This window comes from Littorina saxatilis, linkage group LG2 (assembly GCF_037325665.1).
Source record: "Littorina saxatilis isolate snail1 linkage group LG2, US_GU_Lsax_2.0, whole genome shotgun sequence".
Taxonomy (NCBI): domain Eukaryota; kingdom Metazoa; phylum Mollusca; class Gastropoda; order Littorinimorpha; family Littorinidae; genus Littorina; species Littorina saxatilis.
This window is the reverse complement of record NC_090246.1, coordinates 91,428,772-91,448,771: the sequence shown is the minus strand read 5'-3', so window position 1 is coordinate 91,448,771 and position 20,000 is coordinate 91,428,772. Positions and strand designations below refer to the sequence as shown.

Sequence of the window (20,000 nt, the reverse complement as noted above, 5' to 3'; positions counted from 1 at the left end):
TCTAGCGATGGCTTTTGACTGTTGAGAGGAACGGCGATATGCACTGAAAAAACCGTCGTCTGCTACGACCCTTGCGTGAGTGACCCTGCTTCCGAAGGGAAGTAACTCATTTTTGACATGAGTTCAGGATGGGTTCAAAACGTGTTCGAGACAATCTGCAAAATTAATTCTTTAAAAATTGCTCGCTCTGTACGTATGGCACCTAGGATGTTCCCCTTTGGTGAGCGTTCAAATGGAAGGGTGTTTGTACTGTGTGTAAAAGCCTGACAGTATCTGTGATGGTTTACGGGAGGCTTACTGTCTGGGCGTGATTTCCGGTATTGCGGAATATTCATAACAGCTGTCCAGCACCAAAACGAGGCGCCATTGTTGTAGAGGACCAAGTCCACGAACATAAATTCTTTGAAAATTTCTCACGCTCGACAGAAAGCAGCCAGGATGTTCCCGTTCGGTGAGCGTTCAAATGGAAGTATGCTTGTACTGTATGTAGACGCTCGGGGAGCTCTGTGATGGTTTACGGGAGGCTTACTGTGCCTTTAAGCTCGCCTACCCGATTCGCCGTATTAAAAAAACAAGGCGCGTGAAGCGATATAAACACATTTAGTCAAGCTGTCGGCATAAAAGGAACAGATTATTAACACCAACTAAACAGTCATCACCGAGACTCCACGTAGCGCGCGAACGCAGTACTTATTTTCTCATTTCTTATTTTCTATCATTCTGAGCACATTTTTACTGTAAACATGACATATGTATTTGTTTTTGAAATCAGGAGAAATTGAGGATTACGATGCAATTATTTTTAAATCTGCTAGTGAAAATTCGATTTTAATACGCTGAAATTCAATCACATAGTCCGGACTTCGTCGAAGAATTTTAATTATTAAATTTGATTGAATAATGAGGGCGTGACAGTGCGGCCTCAACTTTCACAAAAAGCCGAATATGACATGATCAAAGATATTTATCGAAAACATGGAGAACAAAGTCTGGGGATATGGTGGTGGTGCAGGGGGGGGGGGGGGGTGGGGTTGTCGACAGCCATCCTTTGCATTCTACTTCGACGTCAGAAGTGAAGGAAAGATACGAATCGTCACCTTCGCTCGTGCGTTTCAGCAAAACACGTCCAGGCATTACTACGCAACATGCACAGTGAGAAATAAAATACAATAGGCGCTGTGATATCAACCTAAGCGGCCAAGACTCACCTGTATTCATTAACACGGAAAAACTGTGTTTTATGTGATGTGTCTGTTTATTGATTTTCTTTCATGCAGATGTTCACGTCATACACATTTCACCATGATCCAATATTGAAGCATGTATTTTCGTGAACGATGAAGATAATGTGAAGTTTGTTCGAGGATTGTTTGCCAAAAGGCCTTATCTCCCGTTTATAAAAATAAAGGCGATACTACCTTTTGACAGGAAACCCTCGAAAATGTTAGGGCGGCGGTTGTTACCATTGTTGCTGTTCCAAGTTAGTGTAACTGCGATGTTTTGAAATATGCACGCAAGCGTGCGTATGTGTGTGTGTGTGTGTGTGTGTGTGTGTGTGTGTGTGTGTGTGTGTGTGTGTGTGTGTGTGTGTGTGTTTGTGTGTGTGTGTGTATGTGGGTGTGTGTGTGTGTGTGTGTGTGTGAGTGTGTATGTGTGTGTGTGTGTGTGTGTGTGTGCCTGCGCGTACGTAAAGAAGAGAAAGAGAGAGAGTGAGTCAGCAATAGTACAACAAAATTATGTTCAGAACATACAATGCACAGCATATCTTTGACGTTATACAAAGTGTGGTAAATCAAAAGGCGAGAGAGAACGAACGAACGAACTTTATTACTCAAGGATGGAGATTTTAGGCTCACGCCTAGTCTTACAATCTGTCCCTGCTAAACTAAGACATCAAGATAAAGACAATAAAAGGACAATTGTCAATCGCAATCATACAGTATTACTAACTACAACATTACCTATACGACTACATAATGCATAATAGAACATTGAGAGAGAGAGAGAGAGAGAGAGAGAGAGAGAGAGAGAGAGAGAGAGAGAGAGAGAGAGAGAGAGAGAGAGAGAGAGAGAGAGAGAGAGAGAGAGAGAGAGAGAGAGAGAGAAAGAGAGAGAGAGAGAGAGAAAAAAAAGAGAGAGAGAGAGAGAAAAAGAGAGAGAAAGAGAGAGAGAGAGAGAGAGAGAGAGAGAGAGAGAGAGAGAGAGAGAAAGAGAGAGAGAGAGAGAGGTACGTGTGTCCGTATCTGCCTGTGTTTGAATGAGAGTGTGTCGGTATTTTTGCAAACGAAAAATAAATGTATGTATTAATATCCGCAAAAATGTGATAAGCACAAGTACATGCGTGCACGCACATGTCGTGTTTATATACACATTTAATCTATTTTGCGTGTATAATTCAAGAAGAGGTCTACGTTTGTGTCCTTGTCTCTACATCACCAGGTCAGACATCAGCATTAGACGCATGTGATCTCCGGACCATGACATTGCTCCGCTCCGTCAACCCCTCTGTCACAGTGGAACTTCCTCTGGTGACGTCATCCCCACACCCCAACCGCGTCATCAGCATGTCTGTCACGCGCTTGGTTGTGACGTAAGACAGCAGCAGAAGCACGCCCTGCCCGCCATTTGCCAGGATGGAGACAGCACGCAACCAATCCAGGTCCATGCTCTCGGACAGGAGGGAGAAGAGCCAGGTGACCCCGGTAAGGAGCGACAGGCGAAGACACGCCCGCACGTGCTGTGCGCCGCTCACCGTCTCGCTCTGGGCGCGCGCCTGCAGCGTGGTGACCTTGTGGATGCGGTAGACGGTGAGGGAGTAGAAGAGCAGGTTGAAGGCCAGGATGACGGAGAGAGGGAGGAGCACGGACAGCCCCACCACCAAGGGGGAGCGCAGGTAGCACGTGGCGCTGCTGTAGCCGATGGAACGACCGCCCGACTGCTGCCACGACACAGCCACCACCACGGCCACCACGGCCCCTGGTAGCAGCAGGGTCACCGCCCCGCTCTGTGCCAGCACCTTGTAGCTCACACGCCCGCACCGCCGGTCCGTCTTGCAGGAGAACGCCCGGTACATGTGCACCGAGCAGACCGAGGTCCAACAGAACGTGCTCAACCAGGACAGGTGCACAAAGACGCCCACAGCGGTGCACCATGCGCCGGAGACGACGCGGTGCGAGGCCAGCAGCAGTGACAGCTGAGCCAGCAGCAGTGTGGTGCACGTGCCCATTGTGTTGAGGCCAGGCTGCGTGCGCAGTTCTGGGAGTAGCGCGTAGACGACGAGGAGGACGAGGAGGCAGAGGATGGAGAGCGGAATGGCCGCCATGGACAGAGCGTACTGCCAGGAAAAACCACTAACCTTGCGCCGTCTGTGCTTTGCTAGTAGCTCCTCCAGCGTGTCCAAACAGATCACGAAGCTGCCGTCCTGGCGAATCTCCCACGAGAACTGGGAGTGGAGCAGGGACACCTCTCTTCCCATCAAAGCCACCCTCCACTGCCCCGTTACCTTCTTCAACACGACAGGGCCGGGAATGTTCTCATCCTTTATCACGAGAGGAAGTAACGTTTTCGAGGAATCTTGTTCTTGACCCGTTGATTCGGTTTCATTCACATGGTCCTCTGCATTCTCTTCTGGCTCAATGAGAAACTCAGTTGGACCAAACTCCACCGACGGACACGTAAGCAAACGAGTCGGCTGGATCCTGAGTTCTCGTGGAATGTGAACGCTACTCCAAATGGACTGAGAGTCTATAATATCAGAGTGATCGTGAACGTAGACCCTTGCGTTAGAATTGTTATTCCGAATACCAAACAAGTTGCGGTGTACTGAAGAAGGTTTGAAGTTGACGGTCTCACCTTTCATCGTTGTGAACAGTGTCCAGTCCTGAAGCAACAGGTTGCTGACCAGCGCTTCTTCCACTTCATCTCTCTCCTTAGAACGGGTGGAGGTCATGTTGGTGGAGACCCTCACCCTGTCCACTTCGTGTTGTACCGTGTACACGTCAGCAGCGGTCCTGGTGACAACGGCCTGGGTGTAAATGAAGGAGGTCAGATAGTATTGCACGAGCAGCCCACTCGTCTTTTCATAAAACGTCTGCACGAGGGACTTGTTTAGCATGCTGACCACCACGCTCTGATTGGTCGCTGGAACGGTCAGCCGCAGGCTTTGCTCGGGCACGAGGATGATGTCCAGCTGGTACACAAGGCCTCTGATCATCTTGACCGCCGTCGTGCACGTGCCGCTCGTTTCGTTCAGAGATTTCCCTGCTGGACAACTCACGTTTCGGCATTCGTTCTGAAAAATAGTTTCAAGGATGGATGAAAATGTAATCTACGAAGGCATTTTCATGAAATAAGTGTATAGTCAAAACAAACCTGAATTCGGTTCCAAAGCGTTCAGCATCAAATATGACACACTTGAGTTAGTAAGAAGGAATGCATAAAACATGAAGAATGACAATCGTTATTGTAAGTTACTCAAGATAGGTTAATTTATAATGTAACAGATTATGTGATTGGTCAGGTTATCGTTATTCCATTCTGGAAGAACACCGAAATCTACTCATCTACATAAGCAAGGGAGGCGCATTGATACACATTCAAGTCGACTATGTGAGCCATGAGGGTCAGTACCAAGTAGTCAACATATCCAGAGCATCTGAAACGATAATTCATGATTTATACTCGCTGCTTTTTCAAATATTGAAAAGCTCGCTTTCGCTCGCAGTTTCATTTTTTTCAAACACCTCGTGTAAGTATCATACAACACCGCAAGCCATGTAGTATTCTCTATGACACATATATTAAAAGAATGTGTCAAAACTTGACATCGAATGCAACCCATATAAGCTGCTGGTCAACAAGAAAAGGCAAAACAAACACATTCTCAGCAAACCATTACCCGCCGGACTATTAAGTACAGAATAACGGCCTCCAACAAAAGTCCCTGTCGGAAGTACACTTACATCAAAGGCAAACCACTGACCACCAACACAGGTCTTGTGTCCAGCGTGGATGATGTCCTCTCCCCTGTCCTGCAGGCCCAGTAGAAAGGTCAGTGGGAGATAAGCTAATGGGGAACCAGTGTCGACGCCGCTGAAACCCGCAACGTATTGCCACTCGGGTTGAAATCCATTGCACATGGCACAGAACAGGTTGGTGTACATCTGCCACTTTTCCTCCACAACAACGCGAAAGGACAGCCCCGTGAACTCCCCACACCCTGCCTGCACGTCATGGTCAAAGTCAGCCCACAGTCCCGTGACGTTGCAGGCTGCGATGATGGTGCCATCCGTCATTCTGACGTTGTATTGTTGCGGTGACGTCAGCACGGTGTCGTTACCACTGTGGAGGAAGAACATTCTGTCGATGCAGTTCACTACAGGTACGCCGGATGGTGGTTCGTGGTTTACATCGCACCATCTGGTGGTACCATCGTCTCGGTTACCTCGGATCAGGCGAAGAAGCTCCACCTCGGATCTGGCTTGGTAGAGGTATTGGAAATGGTCACAGGAGACGGAGATAGGCCAAGGTTGAAAAGAGCGAACGCCGTAACACTTGGCGCAGTCCTGGTTTCTGTACGTGACATTCGTGTCCCTGTCCGTCACGGGTTCGTCCACTGTGAACTCACCTTGTCCGTTCTTACAGGTGTCCCGCAGACTTTGATTGACAGTGTCTGATGGACAGCCCATGATAACGTAGGCCTTGTTTCCCGACTGAGCGAGGCAGCCCGCGTGTTCTCCTGCCTTTGTGAAGCTCTCGTCTTCTACCTCTTGGCCTGTAGGACAACAGTTGCCTATGCCACAAAACTGGTTGCTATCCTTGGGTGTTCGGTCCGGATAGATACTCGACAGTTCTTCTGCCACTGCTGGAAAACCTCTCACTAGATCGTCGTTCCCGCTGTTCTTGCACTCACAAGAAAAGCATACTGCGTTGAAGGATTTTACACGAACCTTTTGCCTGTTGAATTTTGGGTTGGATTCGGCATCGACCTGTGTGTGGTTTGTGAAGTTTTCACCAGCATCATCATCAGGAAGACAGTCCCTTGGACAAATTGCCAGCAAAAACTCCCATGCACTTTGCTTTGTTTTGTTCCAGACGTACGGATACCTCATGGAGCCTTCGTTCCTCTCATCATCAATGGTCATATTCCACAGCACTGATTCTGCAATCGATAGAGAAACTTTGGTGCCGGGAACGACGCTTTCACCATCTTCCATGGACGTTCTGCCGCTACGTTGCGGGAAAGTCTCCAAGATGAATTTGTCGGTAGCAAGGTCGAGGTCACTGACAGCAAACGGATTGTCTCTGCTAATCTCCGCTTCAGAAAATAATGTTGACTGTGGAGACAGCGCTGTGGCATGATCTGTGTCGCCGGGAATGTCATCATGGTAATGGTGGAGAGGCAGCATAGAGGTTTCTCCTGGCCAGGGAGGAGGCATACTGACATTGAAGTAATCTGAGACGAGACTGGAGTAAGCTAAGGCATTGTCAGCCGGCAGAAGACCTTGGAAGTCAGACTGGAGGTAACACGGACCGCCGAGATGAGACAGCAGAAACACCAAGCTTATCCAGCACAACATGTTGGTCTCAGATCTCGAAAACGAAACGTTACTTTAATGTTGCCGTTGGGACATCATCAGGTTCAATAACGATTTCAAGCTATAACCTTCAAGTCTTTAGACTTGTTAATGTGTCATACAAGCCTAGTGAACTGTATTAACCCCTCTCCTTCTTGTCGCTCGTACGGGATCCCACCGGCAGGCGGGTCAAGATGAACAGGACCGTTTTCTGAAGCTCCTGATGGCACTCATTTAGCATTTAGTGCAGCAGGGTGTTCGACGACCATACAACGGATCTGGGTGTTTTATATGGTGCCTGAATACAAGACTGTTAAAACCAATACAGGCTACTGAGTAGGCACAGCAGAAATACTAAACCTACCCAGGACAGCATTTTTCCTCACATTGAATGACATAATGAAGTCAAGAAACAAAGCAGTGCATGTGCTACCAGTTATTTATTGACTATGAAGACTGACGGCCATTTAACATTTAAATAATGGCACATTTAGACACTGATTTTAGGGTATTTCTAGTGAATTGTGGCATGCTGCCAAGCCGCATACCGACCTGTGCAGCTGCTGTGCGATTTGAAATACGTTTTGGGCCAGGAGTATCCCTATAAATCTGTTGTCTAACTGTTTTGCTCACGATGAAACACGGCGTTCGTGTATTCTTTGGCATTTTAAGAGATACAAGCATATAGAAGAACACTATGCGTGCTTGGGTTAGGAAGTTTGGTTGGAAGGCTAGTTTAAATACTCAAGTCCACCAACCAGCCGATATTCGCATATTCATGTTCTGTGAAGTGCTTTGCGTAAACAGAATGAATGAACAAACAGATGAAAGGAAAAACAAACAGGTGGACGAACGAAGAAACGCAAGGAATGTACACGTGTACGTACTAATGCACAAGAACATGCAAACATACTTGCCGTCATTCAAAAGGCCATGTTGGGAAATAACTGTGTTGGGTTAGTGTGGGTTGTGAAAGAGTTAATGCTCTTGTTTTTATTGAAACACACTTTCCCACGTGACATTATAGGCCAGTCAATATCGAGGGGTGTGTTTGTAAACGTGTACATGGAGCACGTGTGGAAAGTTTGCCTCATAAAACCAAGATTATTAACTTTTTCACAACCACTACAAACCCGACAGACTTGTTTCCGGAGATTGTCTATTAATCGCACGTTTTAGTTGCAGGTCAGTCACAGCTTCCCCCTAAGACTACCTTTAATTCAGGTTTGTTTGGAAAAAAATGGTAGCGACATCACTTCAGACATAACAAGGCTGACAGTTACTAAAACCTACACTGAGAAGATACAGTTATTTTGTTCAGACTCATAACTCGACACAGCACGATGCAGGCCCACATCTCCAATAAGCTTAAGGTGTAGCTTTCTGAAGGATGTCACGGGAACGCTGCCCCCATGAACACAACCCATGAGAAGATACAGTCATTGTGTTCAGACTCATAACTCGACACAACAAGATGCAAGCCCACATCTCCAATAAGCTTAACATGTAGCTTTCTGAATGATGTCACTGGAACGCTGTTCCCATGAACACAACCCACCCACTCTAGAAGTGCCCGCTTCAGTCGGATGCAAGACGCAGAGCATGGCCAGACGATATCCCCTTGCAGAAGTTATTCTACGACGTGGCGGTCCTCAAAATATAAGAGCGACGTCCGCACACGCCTCGGGTGTCGACGTCCAGTATGAGCAAACGAGAAAAGGGAGAATAACCACAAAACTACGTTGAAACTTTGACAGAAAGAACTTTTACTTCGATACATCAAGTTTGTGTTACCATATTAAGATGTTCTCATGCTTTTGAATCGTAGTTTGTCAGGCTATGTTGAAAATCGAATTGTCATTTCCTTTAGACAACAGCTTTATAGCTGGAATTGTTGTTTTCTGTCCTGGCAACCTGTTTTGAAGACTAACCCGACATCTACTTGTGGCTTAAAATTCACGCCAAGGTTGCAAAACTTTCATACGTTCAAAAGTCAACGTTATTAGTTCTATCTGTGTTGGATACATTCAGTCAATCTATCACTCACACAATGAGTGGCTGTTTCTTTAGTCACCTTCCACGCGTTCTCATAGTCTTAAAGTCTCTATTCAGTTCACACATGATTGTTTGCTAATTGTCACTTTAATTTAGTCTTCAGTCGATGTCTCGCTCCTGTCGTCATTAACGGGTACTTGCGAGATTTGGCAGCTCTGGTCTGTCATAGCCATTTTATAGAATCAGGGACAGTGTGCGGCTCTTTGGCAATAAATATTTTCCAGCAGAGACCACAAATACTTTGTACCAATTTAAAGGGTCTCTCGGATCACCATTCCCGACTGATAAGGTAAAATTATTATTACAGGAGTTATCATACGCTATCTTTGGCACCACTAAGTCAATTATATTGACACAATTCACGACATATGTTTCAAAAGTTTGATTTGTTGCACAATCATTGCCTTCCTTAGCTGCCAGAAATGAATAATAAGAGCATTGTTTTTATCATCCCAGTGAGAGAGTGCTAAATAACGGAGAAACGGAGATTTCATGCCCGCTTAACTTCGTCTGCTTCTCACCGTAGGCTGTACTGCGATCAAGAACGGGCACTCATGGATGCCATCACAAACAGGGAAATCGATAAGCAGTGAACTATATCATAAAGTATATGGACAAGAAGTGTCACTGCGTTGCACTGTTTGTGAAGACACAATATCGAGCAGCTTCTTTGTGTAGAAACATAATGGACGTGTTTGGATTATGAAAAACGTGTTCACAACAGGTGTTCATGTCTGTTTTGTCAGTTTAAACATTCCTTCCTTCAGCCGTTTACCACCCTCGCCATCCAGGAAGTGTGTGGGATTGTACACGGGGTAACTCCATCCCTCCGCTTGGACACGTACCAACAATCACAAGCCTTGGTCCGTTCTGTGCAGAGTGGACTTTTTTTTTTATAAATGACAATAAAATATAAATACGATACTAGAGTCAACATGCAAATTTAATACATCTTAACTGAAAGTGCTCCACTTTCGAACACCCTTTCTGTGACCACTACATTGGGGTGTGCACGTTAAAGATCCCACGATTGACAAAAGGGTCTTTCCTGGCAAAATTGTATTGGCATAGATAAAACTGTCCACCAAAATACCCGTGTGACTTGGAATAATAGGCCGTGAAAAAGTAGGATATGCGCCGAAATGGCTGCGATCTGCTGGCCGATGTGAATGCGTGATGTATTGTGTAAACAATTCCATCTTACACGGCATAAATAAATCCCTGCGCCTTGAATATGTGCGCGATATAAATTGCGTAAAATAAAAAAAAAAAAATAAAAAAAATAAATCCCTGCGCTTAGAACTCTACTCACGGAATACGCGCGATATAAGCCTCATATTGATTGATTGATTGACCATTGTTGAGCACATTTTTATATAAACTAGTTTATATAGTACATACATCGACTAGCAAACGTATAGCACACATGGTAAACACAAGAGTTCAAATGTATGCTTTCAAAAACAATCTAAAAAACGAAGTGACTGTGGTGAGATGAACAAAGTTACAAGATACAAAAAAGATATCTGTACTCATCGATACAAGAACAGCACAAGACAGTACGAATTTTCGCTTATGTAAGCTTTGTTTTTTTTTATGAAGCTTACATATTAAGCGAACATTCGTACTGTCTTGTGCTGTTCTTGTATTGGTGAGTACAGATATCTTTTATTTGGATTGGATTGGATTGGATAAGATTTACAGTCCAGTGAGGTTACCCTCATGGAAATTCGGGCTGCTTTCTCCCCGGGGAAAGCGAGCTGCCATACATACGGCGCTACCCATATTTTTTTTTTTCCTGCATGCGTGTATTCCTGTTTCCTGAGACTTAATGCCGTGTGAGATGGAATTTTTGTTTTACTTTATTCCAAGTCCCACGGGTATTTGATGGACATTTTTATCTATGCCTATACAATTTTGCCAGGAAAGACCCTTTTGTCAATCGTGGGATCTTTAACGTGCACACCCCAATGTAGTGTACACGAAGGGACCTCGGTTTTTCGTCTCATCCGAAAGACTAGCACTTGAACCCACCACCTAGGTTAGGAAAGGGGGGAGAAAATTGCGGCCTGACCCAGGCCTGAACACGCAACCTCTCGCTTCCGAGCGCAAGTGCGTTACCACTCGGCCACCCAGTCCATATTTAATTACCGGCACGGTTGGTCTAGTGGTCAGGCGTCCGCCCCGTGATCGGGAGGTCGTGAGTTCGTACCCCGGCCGGGTCATACCTTAGACTTTAAAATTGGCAATCTAGTGGCTGTTCCGCCTGGCGTCTGGCATTATGGGGTTAGTGCTAGGACTGGTTGGTCCGGTGTCAGAATAATGTGACTGGGTGAGACATGAAGCCTGTGCTGCGACTTCTGTCTTGTGTGTGGCGCACGTTATATTATGTCAAAGCAGCACCGCCCTGATATGGCCCTTCGTGGTCGGCTGGGCGTTAAGCAAACAAACAAACAAACAAACAAACACACAAATTATTTAATTTTTCTTTTACCGTGTATGCTTTTTTTTTTTTTAGGCTTTAGAGGTTCGAGAACACTCTACACAAAAAGCAGCCAGGAAGTTGAGTTGTGCTATGTGTCTAGGTGGGAGAATGTTCTTACCCCATGTCAAAGCGCAGACAGATGTGCGGTGGTTAGTGTGATTATTTATATTGTTAGAAAGGTATCTTTAAGCGAGTCTAGCTGCTTTAAATTGTAAAACTATACACGTCTGGGTCGGTTAGGAGTGCCAACAGGGTTAAACCATAGCAGTTGTTTTACAGGAATATCCTTTAACCAAGCTTGGTTTTCCACTTTTATCTTTTCCGTGACTCGTGTTGTTTCGTGTTTCACATATTTGTCAAACAAAGATGCTGCTTATTGCGGTTTAATGCGTGCCTCTTAAACTGTTTGTGGAAATACACAACTAGTTTTGGTACGGCACTTAATTTCTGGGTGTGTTTTTAAGCCAACGCTGCCTGCGATCAAGTGACACTGGAAATACCGCACACTATCGACAAACAGCAAATGGGCAGACTCGCTAGCTAAGCACATATGAATTAATTTCGTATACGGCAACAACAACACCTCACACACACACACACACACACACACACACACACACACACACACACACACACACACACACACACACACACAACACACACACACACAACTTTCGGTGCTTATGAATCTATGCTGGTAATGCTTCGTTTTTTTGCAATAGGTACAAAGTCTTTGATACCACATTACCAACGTTATTTAAATGAGATGCCATTTCCATTCTGGATAACAGTTACCCTAACGTGTCTATGCTCTCGTTAAAATTAATATTAAAAGTCCTACGGTTTTGAGCCATTAAGGACTTGAGTGTTTGTCCGCTTTCAAAAAGAGAGAAAAAAAAAATAAGGAGAGGAGGGCAGGGGGTGGGGTTGAGTTGATAATGCTCTGTGGAGTCTATGCTCTCTGTGGTCTGTAGCTGATCCTAGCCGTAGTCGTAACTTGAACGGACCACAGAGGTGTTTTGTCATGTGGTGATTACCAGATATTTAGTAATGAACAACCATGATATTGGAGGCGCACCATTTTGATATCACATGCTTGGGAACGTGTTTTACCAAATTTGCGAGCAATCCATTAGTAGAAAGACATTTCTGGGTGCATTTATTGCCAGCGTTACCTCCACGCGGCATTGTTTTGTTTATTTATATAATTTATGAGACATGATTCTAAGCAAGGACATTTCAAATAGACGGTAACATGTCCCTGAGGAAGTTTCCTTGAAAACAGCTTGAGAACGTGTGACTAATCCGTTACAGCAGCGTGTGCGAGGCTGATCTTATTTTTGCCGGATATTGAATAGTGCAAACTTCCTCTGTCTGACTTCACAAATACAGAGGAAAGAAAAAAAACCAAAGGCGTTTCAAACAGGACAGAAGTTGCTAAGTGAGGAACAGATGACGCTGATAGTGACGTGGCATGTTCAAGGGGGTAGTCGTTTACACATTGTGCAAAAAGCGTTTCTACATTATACTGTGAACTTGCATCTATCTGCATGCCATTGGACATTTCGCTCAGCTCTTTGGTCTCACTCCTGGTTTGTGACCCGTTACTTACAGCTTATTCTCAGTCGTTGCTGTCAGATCAAAATGAAACAGTCAACGAATTTGCCACAGGAAAAACTATCATAAACATGTGAGTGGGTTCTATTTATGGACTACAATCGCAGCATCTTTTCCATTTCTGAGTTCAGCTTCAAAGTAAATTCGTCGTGAGAGCCTGCAACACGACAAGATCTTTTCGCCTCAGGTTTAACGGAGTTTCTGAAGTCAACGTGAAGTCGCGGTGGCTGCTTGCAAGAAGCATGAAATCTCGTGCAGCTATAAGATTGTGTATATCCTTGCTCGTGCCGTTTCTATTGGTGGCAGATATTGTCAGCTTTCATGGTAGCAATAACAAAAGAGAGCAGCTTGCACGAAACTCAGAGCAGTGGACCGGTGATGGGACAAACCGTTCAACGGACAAGGCGTGTTATCCGCTGTGTACATGTCGCGGACAAAAAGTAGACTGTTCCAGGAACTATGGAAGGCTCACGTTTGTTCCCAAATTGCCGGACGGAATCCAGTTACTGAATTTCTGCCACAACAACTTGACCTCTGTTCCTTCTGACGATTTCTTCCTCAACGTGACCAATATCACAGCGTTGGTCCTGAGCAGCAATGGCCTAAAGACTATCAGCCCTGGTGCCTTCAGACCTCTGCAACGACTGACCAGCCTGATCATGTCCTCTAATGACGGCCTGACTTACGACAAGCTGAGTCCTGTGCTGGACATACGACAACTGGAGTACCTTGACCTAAGGCACGGCTCCCTTCCTTCTCTTCCACCCGACATTTTCCGGATTCATCAACTGTCACATCTCAAATGTTTATTTCTGAACAACAACCGCCTTGGTAATACCAACATGTCTGTTTTTGCACCACTCAAGGGGCTTCGCAATCTCGGTTTGGCAAGCAATAGGATGCCTGTCCTTTCTGTAACGGACTTCTTCCCTAAACTTTGGGAACTAAACGCTGGAAACAACAGCTTGACAACTTTTCCCACAACATGCAAGAATAGAACTTCGCTCTTTCCCGCACTCAATCGGATGATCCTCAGAACCAATAACATCAGAACGATAGACGTTGATGTTTGTTTACCATCTCTACGTACATTAGAGTTAGCGAATAATCTGTTGTCAGCTTTCTACACGGATCAGTTTAATGACATGCGTTTTCCTCGTCTTCGGGATCTGTACTTGTCCTTAATGCACACAAAGAATCATGGTATTCAGAAATATGCATTCAGAAACAAACATATAAGGAAAATCGGTTTGATGTACAATGACATTTCATTCAGAGATGTTGACGATGACAGTTTTGCCGGCTGTCCAAACCTTCAGACATTGCAGCTCAGTCACACCTACTTCGATAGTGTGGACGAACACAAGTTTGTAAAACTGTTTGGAAACCTGACCAACCTACGAAGACTGTATCTTGGTCGTGTAGGGCTTCAGAAACTAAGTTCTGAGATGCTGTCAGGGTTCAAGTCGTTAAACAGACTATTGCTGTACCAAAACAAAATTCGTAGCCTGCCAGACGGAGTTGTGGACAGTCTCCTGAACTTACAACAGTTTGATATGAACTCAAACCAAATATATTTGGTGAGAGAGAGCACCTTCAGTCTAGCAACACGCGACAGGCTACAACAGCTGGATCTGAGTCACAATCCCTTTGAGTGTTCCTGTGACCTCCGCTGGTTTCAGAGCTGGTTGGCATCTGGCCCTAAAGTATTGAAAAAAACACGCTACAGTTACACGTGCAGCAACCTTCCTGACACCAATGTGACCTCGTTCTACCTGAGCGATCAGGCGTGCCTGTTGGGCCGTGACACCAACGTTCTGATAGTGTCCTCCTTAAGTCTGCTGCTGGTGGTGATGACCACGGTGTTCCCGCTGTACCGTTACCGTTGGCACTTGCGTCTGATGCTGTACGAAGCGGTGCGAGGTGGCGGAGACGCCCGACGGAGACGACTGCAGAGAGGCCAGTTCCAGTACGACGTGTACGTGTCGTACGCCTCGGACGACCTGGGCTGGGTGCGGCAGCATCTGCTAGCGCAGCTGGAGAACTGGGGCCTCAGGCTATGCCTGCACGACCGCGACTTCCTCATCGGCAACAACATCGTGGACGACATCTCGCACAGCGTGGAGAGCAGCAAGACGGTGCTGGTGGTCTTCTCTAGGCACTACTCTCGCAACCAGTGGTGTCAGTTCGAGCTCAACTTCTGTCTGCGTCACGTCATGGAGTTTGGCGATAATCTGGTTGTCATGTGTGTAAATGACGTAGAGTCACGTGATCTGACGACGGCCATGATGGCGGTGCTGAAGATGATGAGCTACATCTGGTGGGATGATGACCCTGACGCCATGGCGGCCTTCTGGGGACGTCTTCGTCAGGCCTTGCAGGAAATCCTTCCTGCTGACGTGCAGCCTTGACAGGTGTGTGTGTGTGTGTGTGTGTGTGTGTGTGTGTGTGCGTGTGTGTGTGAGTATGTGTGTGTGTGTGTGTGTGTGTGAGTATGTGTGTGTGTGTGTGTGTGTGTGTGTGTGTGTGTGTGGGTGTGTGTGAGGGAGACTGTTTGTGTGTGTGTGTTTGTGAGTGTATTGATTTGTTTGTGTGCGTGCGTATTTGCCTTGTGCGAGCAAGTGTGTCAGTTTGTATGTTTATGTTTGTGTGTGTGTGTGAGTATGTGCGTGTGTGTGTGTGTGTGTGTTTGTGTGTGTGTGTGTGTGTGTGTGTGTGTGTGTTGATTTGTTTGCGTGCGTGCGTATTTTCCTAGTTCTAGCTAGTGCGTCTGTTTGTATGTTTATGTATGGGTGTGTGAATGGACAATACACATGTATGTATTCAGAACACTTGTAATGAGTGAGTCCAGCAGCTGAATTTTTGTCACAAGGACTAGGCGAGTTCATTTAGCATATCGCTCTTTTAGCATATATCTCTCCTGTGGCATATAGCCAAATATAGCATTTAAAAGATCAACCAAAAGATCATTTGAATTATCAACCAGTATTAACGGTCTTTGCTGTTTACAGGAAGATTCCACACCAGGCCAGTTTTCAAGGGATTTGACAAGACAAGATACACCCGGAAATCTTCCCTACACACCAGCAACTGCACAATGGACGAGAACAAAAACAGAACAGTATGACCTCGGTGTGTTGTGTGCTGTGTGTTGTGTGCTGTATCGCTCCTTTATTACTGTGGCTGAGCAGCGAGTCAAGAAGTTACTTTCCTAAAACAAGGCATTTGAGCCGTTTGTGTGTGTTCTCTCTGCTCAGTTACCGCTTTGGCAATTAAGCTACCAAACACAAACAGATTTTGTTTTATTTGTGTAGGGAGAGTATGACAAATGCAGAGCAGGAAGCAATTTCCGTGTAAGGCAGGTCATCTTTATTTAGCTCGTCAAGGAAGGATACGTAGGATGAACTGAAATAAGCTCAAGCAGAAGGCACACAAAAAGGTCATGTGACCTCCGCTTTTTGCAAGTGTTTGGCACTTCAAGGGATGCAACCTACTTCCGTTAAGGCACAGTCCTTCGTGTGAAAACAATTCGGCTCATCATCTCACAACTGCTTTGGTTTTTAAGTGGAATAAGAACACAACTCAACATTTACCTCATAAATACTTCCTGTGCAGAGTGAGAATGTGTCGATGGCTTCATTTCTAGTGTCCGTTAAAATGTATTCATGAAACAATCCCCAATTTACACAGAGATTCTAGTTGTTATTGAAAATTAGTGTTCTTGCTTTTCAACAAAACCACATGCTGCCAACCTTCAGTCAACATGTTTGGTTAATGAGAAACGGTTTCACGGCATGTTTTCATGTCGATCTAGTCACTTTGGACATCCTCTCCTTCCCACGTAACCCGTGGTCCTCATTTAGGATCAGCCCAGGTTGTTTTTACATGAAATAAAACATACCTGCCACTGGTCGATGTTCCGAAATATCTCGGGGTTTGTATGGGTTATTAAAGGGTGGTGGTAAGACGTCGGCCTCCTAAACCGGAGGTCGTGAGTTCGAATTCCGGTCGCTGCCGCCTGGTGGGTTAAGAGTGGAGATTTTTCCGATCTCCCAGGTCAACTTATGTGCAGACCTGCCAGTGACTTAACCCCCTTCGTGTGTACACGCAAGCACAAGACCAAGTGCGCACGGAACAGATCCTGTAATCCATGTCAGAGTTCGGTGAGTTATAGAAACACGAAAATACCCAGCATGCCTCCCCCGATATCGGCGTATGGCTGCCTGAATGGCGGGGTAAAAACGGCCATACACGTAAAAATCTACTCGTCTAAGCCCATGAACGAAGAAGAAGAAGAAGAAAGGGTGAATGCTCTTTATTGAGGCCCAATTTCCGATGCGACATTATTGGCCTGACAAGGGGTGTGTCTGAAACACGTGGACGAGGAGCACTTGTGGAAAAGCTTCCCTTTTGGTTCTCTCACAACCAATACAAACCCGACAGAGTTATTTGCGGACTTCGACGATTGGACTCACACTAAAAATAACAACTCTTAGTACAGGGCGGGAATATTAAGACAACTGAAACGTGTTAACTGCCACTGGTGTCAACCTGCAAGATTAAGTCATCACGAAATTCTCACTCTGCAAAAAACCCAGCTAGGCTGTTCATTGTGGAACATGTACAAGTGTAAGGATGCTCTTATACCATATCAGTACTATTAAAGCATCAACAGATTTGTGATACATCACGTGACAGTTTAACAATGGAGTGCTGGCATCTTTAAGCGAGTCTTGCTGCTTTAATTGTAAACGTACGCTTCCGAGTACTGTTGGCTATTATGGCCTTTAGCTTTTTTTCATGACATTTTTGCTACGGTAATACATTTCTGCGAGTTTCTTAATGCCCATGATCGCCAGTTTAACAGTGGAAACGCCCCGCGGTATTGACACCTCATAAATGGATAGACTCACAGGCTCACATTAGGCTACTTCTCTTTTTTAAATGGCAACAGCACACACACACACACACACACACGCACACACGCACACACACACACACACACACACACACACACACACACACACGCACACACACACACACACACACACATACACACACACACACACTTTAGAATACAAATCAGGGGGGGGGGGGAGGGAAGGTGGTTAGCGCGAGTCCATCGTGCAGCTCGGAATTTCTTTGAGGAATTTCCCTATTGGCAATACTATCATTTTATATCTAAAGAACATATTGATAGCAGTTTGTGTTCTTTTCTTGTTTTACTCACACACTCACGCCCCTCCCTTTGTGTGTGTGTGTGTGTGTGTGTGTGTGTGTGTGTGTGTGTGTGTGTGCGTGTGTGTGTGTGTGTGTGTGTGTGTGTGTGTGTGTGTGTGTGTGTGTGTGTGTGTGTGTGTGCGTGTGTGTGTGTGTGTGTGTGTGTGTGTGTGTGTGTGTGTGTGTGTGTGTGTGTGTGTGTGTGTGTGTGTGTGTGTGTTGGAGAGAGAGAGAGAGAGAGAAAGAGAGAGAGAGAGAGAGAGAGAGAGAGAGAGAGAGAGAGAGAGAGAGAGAGAGAGAGAGAGAGAGAAAGACAAGACAAGACAAGACAAGACAAAATCTTTATTATCGAGGGCAAGAATATTGCTTTTTTACATCCAGCCCTAGCCCTAATATAGGGTCAACAAGAACAGAAAACAATATAATCAAATAACTATCACATCAAACTTAATACATTATATATATACAGATACAAATTTTAAAAAATAAATTGTCATGCTGCATTTTAAGTACAATTTCCAACGATAAAAAGTGTCAATTTTTAACATATCTTAATTAAGATCTGCATATTATTATAATTTTGTTTAACATGCTCATACATTTTAAATGAATTGATGAACCATTCGGCACATGTTTAGCTGCATTGTGTGCGACATATAATTTTTTTGGAAGCTGTCTGTGTTTGTTTTATGCTTAAGAAAAATAGGCAGTGAGTTCCATAGGACCGCACCTGAATATAGAAGGCTTGATTTGAAAAGGTCAATACGTGGAGTCGGTGTTATGATTTTTAGTCTGTTATAGTTTAAAATAAAATTATCACGTAATGTCTCCGGTGCATATCCTATTGCCAATACTATCATTTTATATCTTTACATATTGATAGCAGTTTGTGTTCACAAACTGCAGTTTATATGAGAGAGAGAACTCAGAACTCAGAAAGTTTATTGTATAGGCCAACTGACCCGTTACAACCGGTGCATATATCAAACATGACAGCCTCTCTCTCTCTCTCTCTCTCTCTCTCTGACAGCCTCTGAGCCTTGATCTTATGCATGGTACAGTTAGCATTGCTCAAGTCCATCAACACCGTGTGCTTGGAGTTGTAATTGATGATGAACTTAACTGGCGCTCTCACATTGATACAGTTTATAAACGAGTTTCTAGGAACCTTTTCTTACTTAACAAGCTCTGGTGCGTTGTTTCTGTGGATGCCCTCAAAATGTTTTTCCACGCACACTGTCTCTCTCACATTTGCTATGCATCTACTGTCTGGTGCAATGCCAGTGATATTCATATAAAGAAAATAAACACACTTCACAAGAGAGGTGTAAAGTTATTAAACCGAGATCCCAATATGACTACTCAAGAAAAATACACTCAACTGAACATTCTTCCGCTACATCAGCAGTTCTTTTTAAATGCTAATGTTTTCATGTTTAAAATGTACAACCATGAAACACCTTCATACATCCAAGACCTGTTTGAGCGTCCTCCTGGTAGAGCGAGGCTTTTGAATTATACGCTACCGCTCCCACGCATTGATTTGTATAAATCTAGTTTATCCTACTGGGGATCGCTTGTGTGGAATATACTTCCAATGTACTGTAAAACATGTCAAACCCTTTCATCTTTTAAAAAAAATGTTCGAAAATATCTTTGTCAAAAATAATTCTCTCCCTACGCTTTAAAATCATAACTGTTACTGCATAACATCTTAATCATCATTTTATTAATCAATGAACCACGTTATTATAACTAGTGTTTTGTTACTTTTAACCTGATTACAAATTCTTAGTTAATTAGTTATTCGTTTGGCTGTTCAATACATGTTATATAAATATATAATTGTAATGTATAATGTCATGTATGTCTAAAAGGGACAGGTTGGAAGATTAGGCATTGCCTAAAACCTTTATCCCTTTGTATTAAAGTTTTGAATCTGAATCTGAATCTGAATCTCTCTCTCTCTCTCTCTCTCTCTCTCTCTCTCTCTCTCTCTCTCTCTCTCTCTCTCTTTCTCTTTCTCTTTCTCTGTTTCTCTCTCTCTC

The 20,000-nt window shown here is 44.6% G+C and overlaps 2 protein-coding genes across 2 annotated transcripts in view; one reads left to right on the top strand and one right to left on the bottom strand.

Annotated features, from left to right (window-relative positions):
- Positions 1-15,143, top strand: part of LOC138960445 (uncharacterized) — a 23,016-nt gene extending 7,873 nt beyond the window's left edge. The window contains exons 2-8 of the mRNA XM_070332356.1: positions 2,515-2,893; positions 3,057-3,176; positions 3,872-4,043; positions 4,520-4,621; positions 5,037-5,049; positions 13,187-13,471; positions 13,958-15,143. Of these exons, the coding sequence (XP_070188457.1) occupies positions 2,515-2,893; positions 3,057-3,176; positions 3,872-4,043; positions 4,520-4,621; positions 5,037-5,049; positions 13,187-13,471; positions 13,958-15,143 (2,257 nt within the window). The remainder of the gene's footprint in view (positions 1-2,514; positions 2,894-3,056; positions 3,177-3,871; positions 4,044-4,519; positions 4,622-5,036; positions 5,050-13,186; positions 13,472-13,957) is intronic.
- Positions 1,809-4,256, bottom strand: LOC138960132 (cadherin EGF LAG seven-pass G-type receptor 2-like). Its single transcript, XM_070331885.1, has one exon. It carries the CDS (start codon positions 4,211-4,213, stop codon positions 2,441-2,443), a length of 1,773 nt encoding a protein of 590 aa, XP_070187986.1. The 5' UTR covers positions 4,214-4,256; the 3' UTR covers positions 1,809-2,440.
- Positions 15,144-20,000: the final 4,857 nt, after the last annotated feature.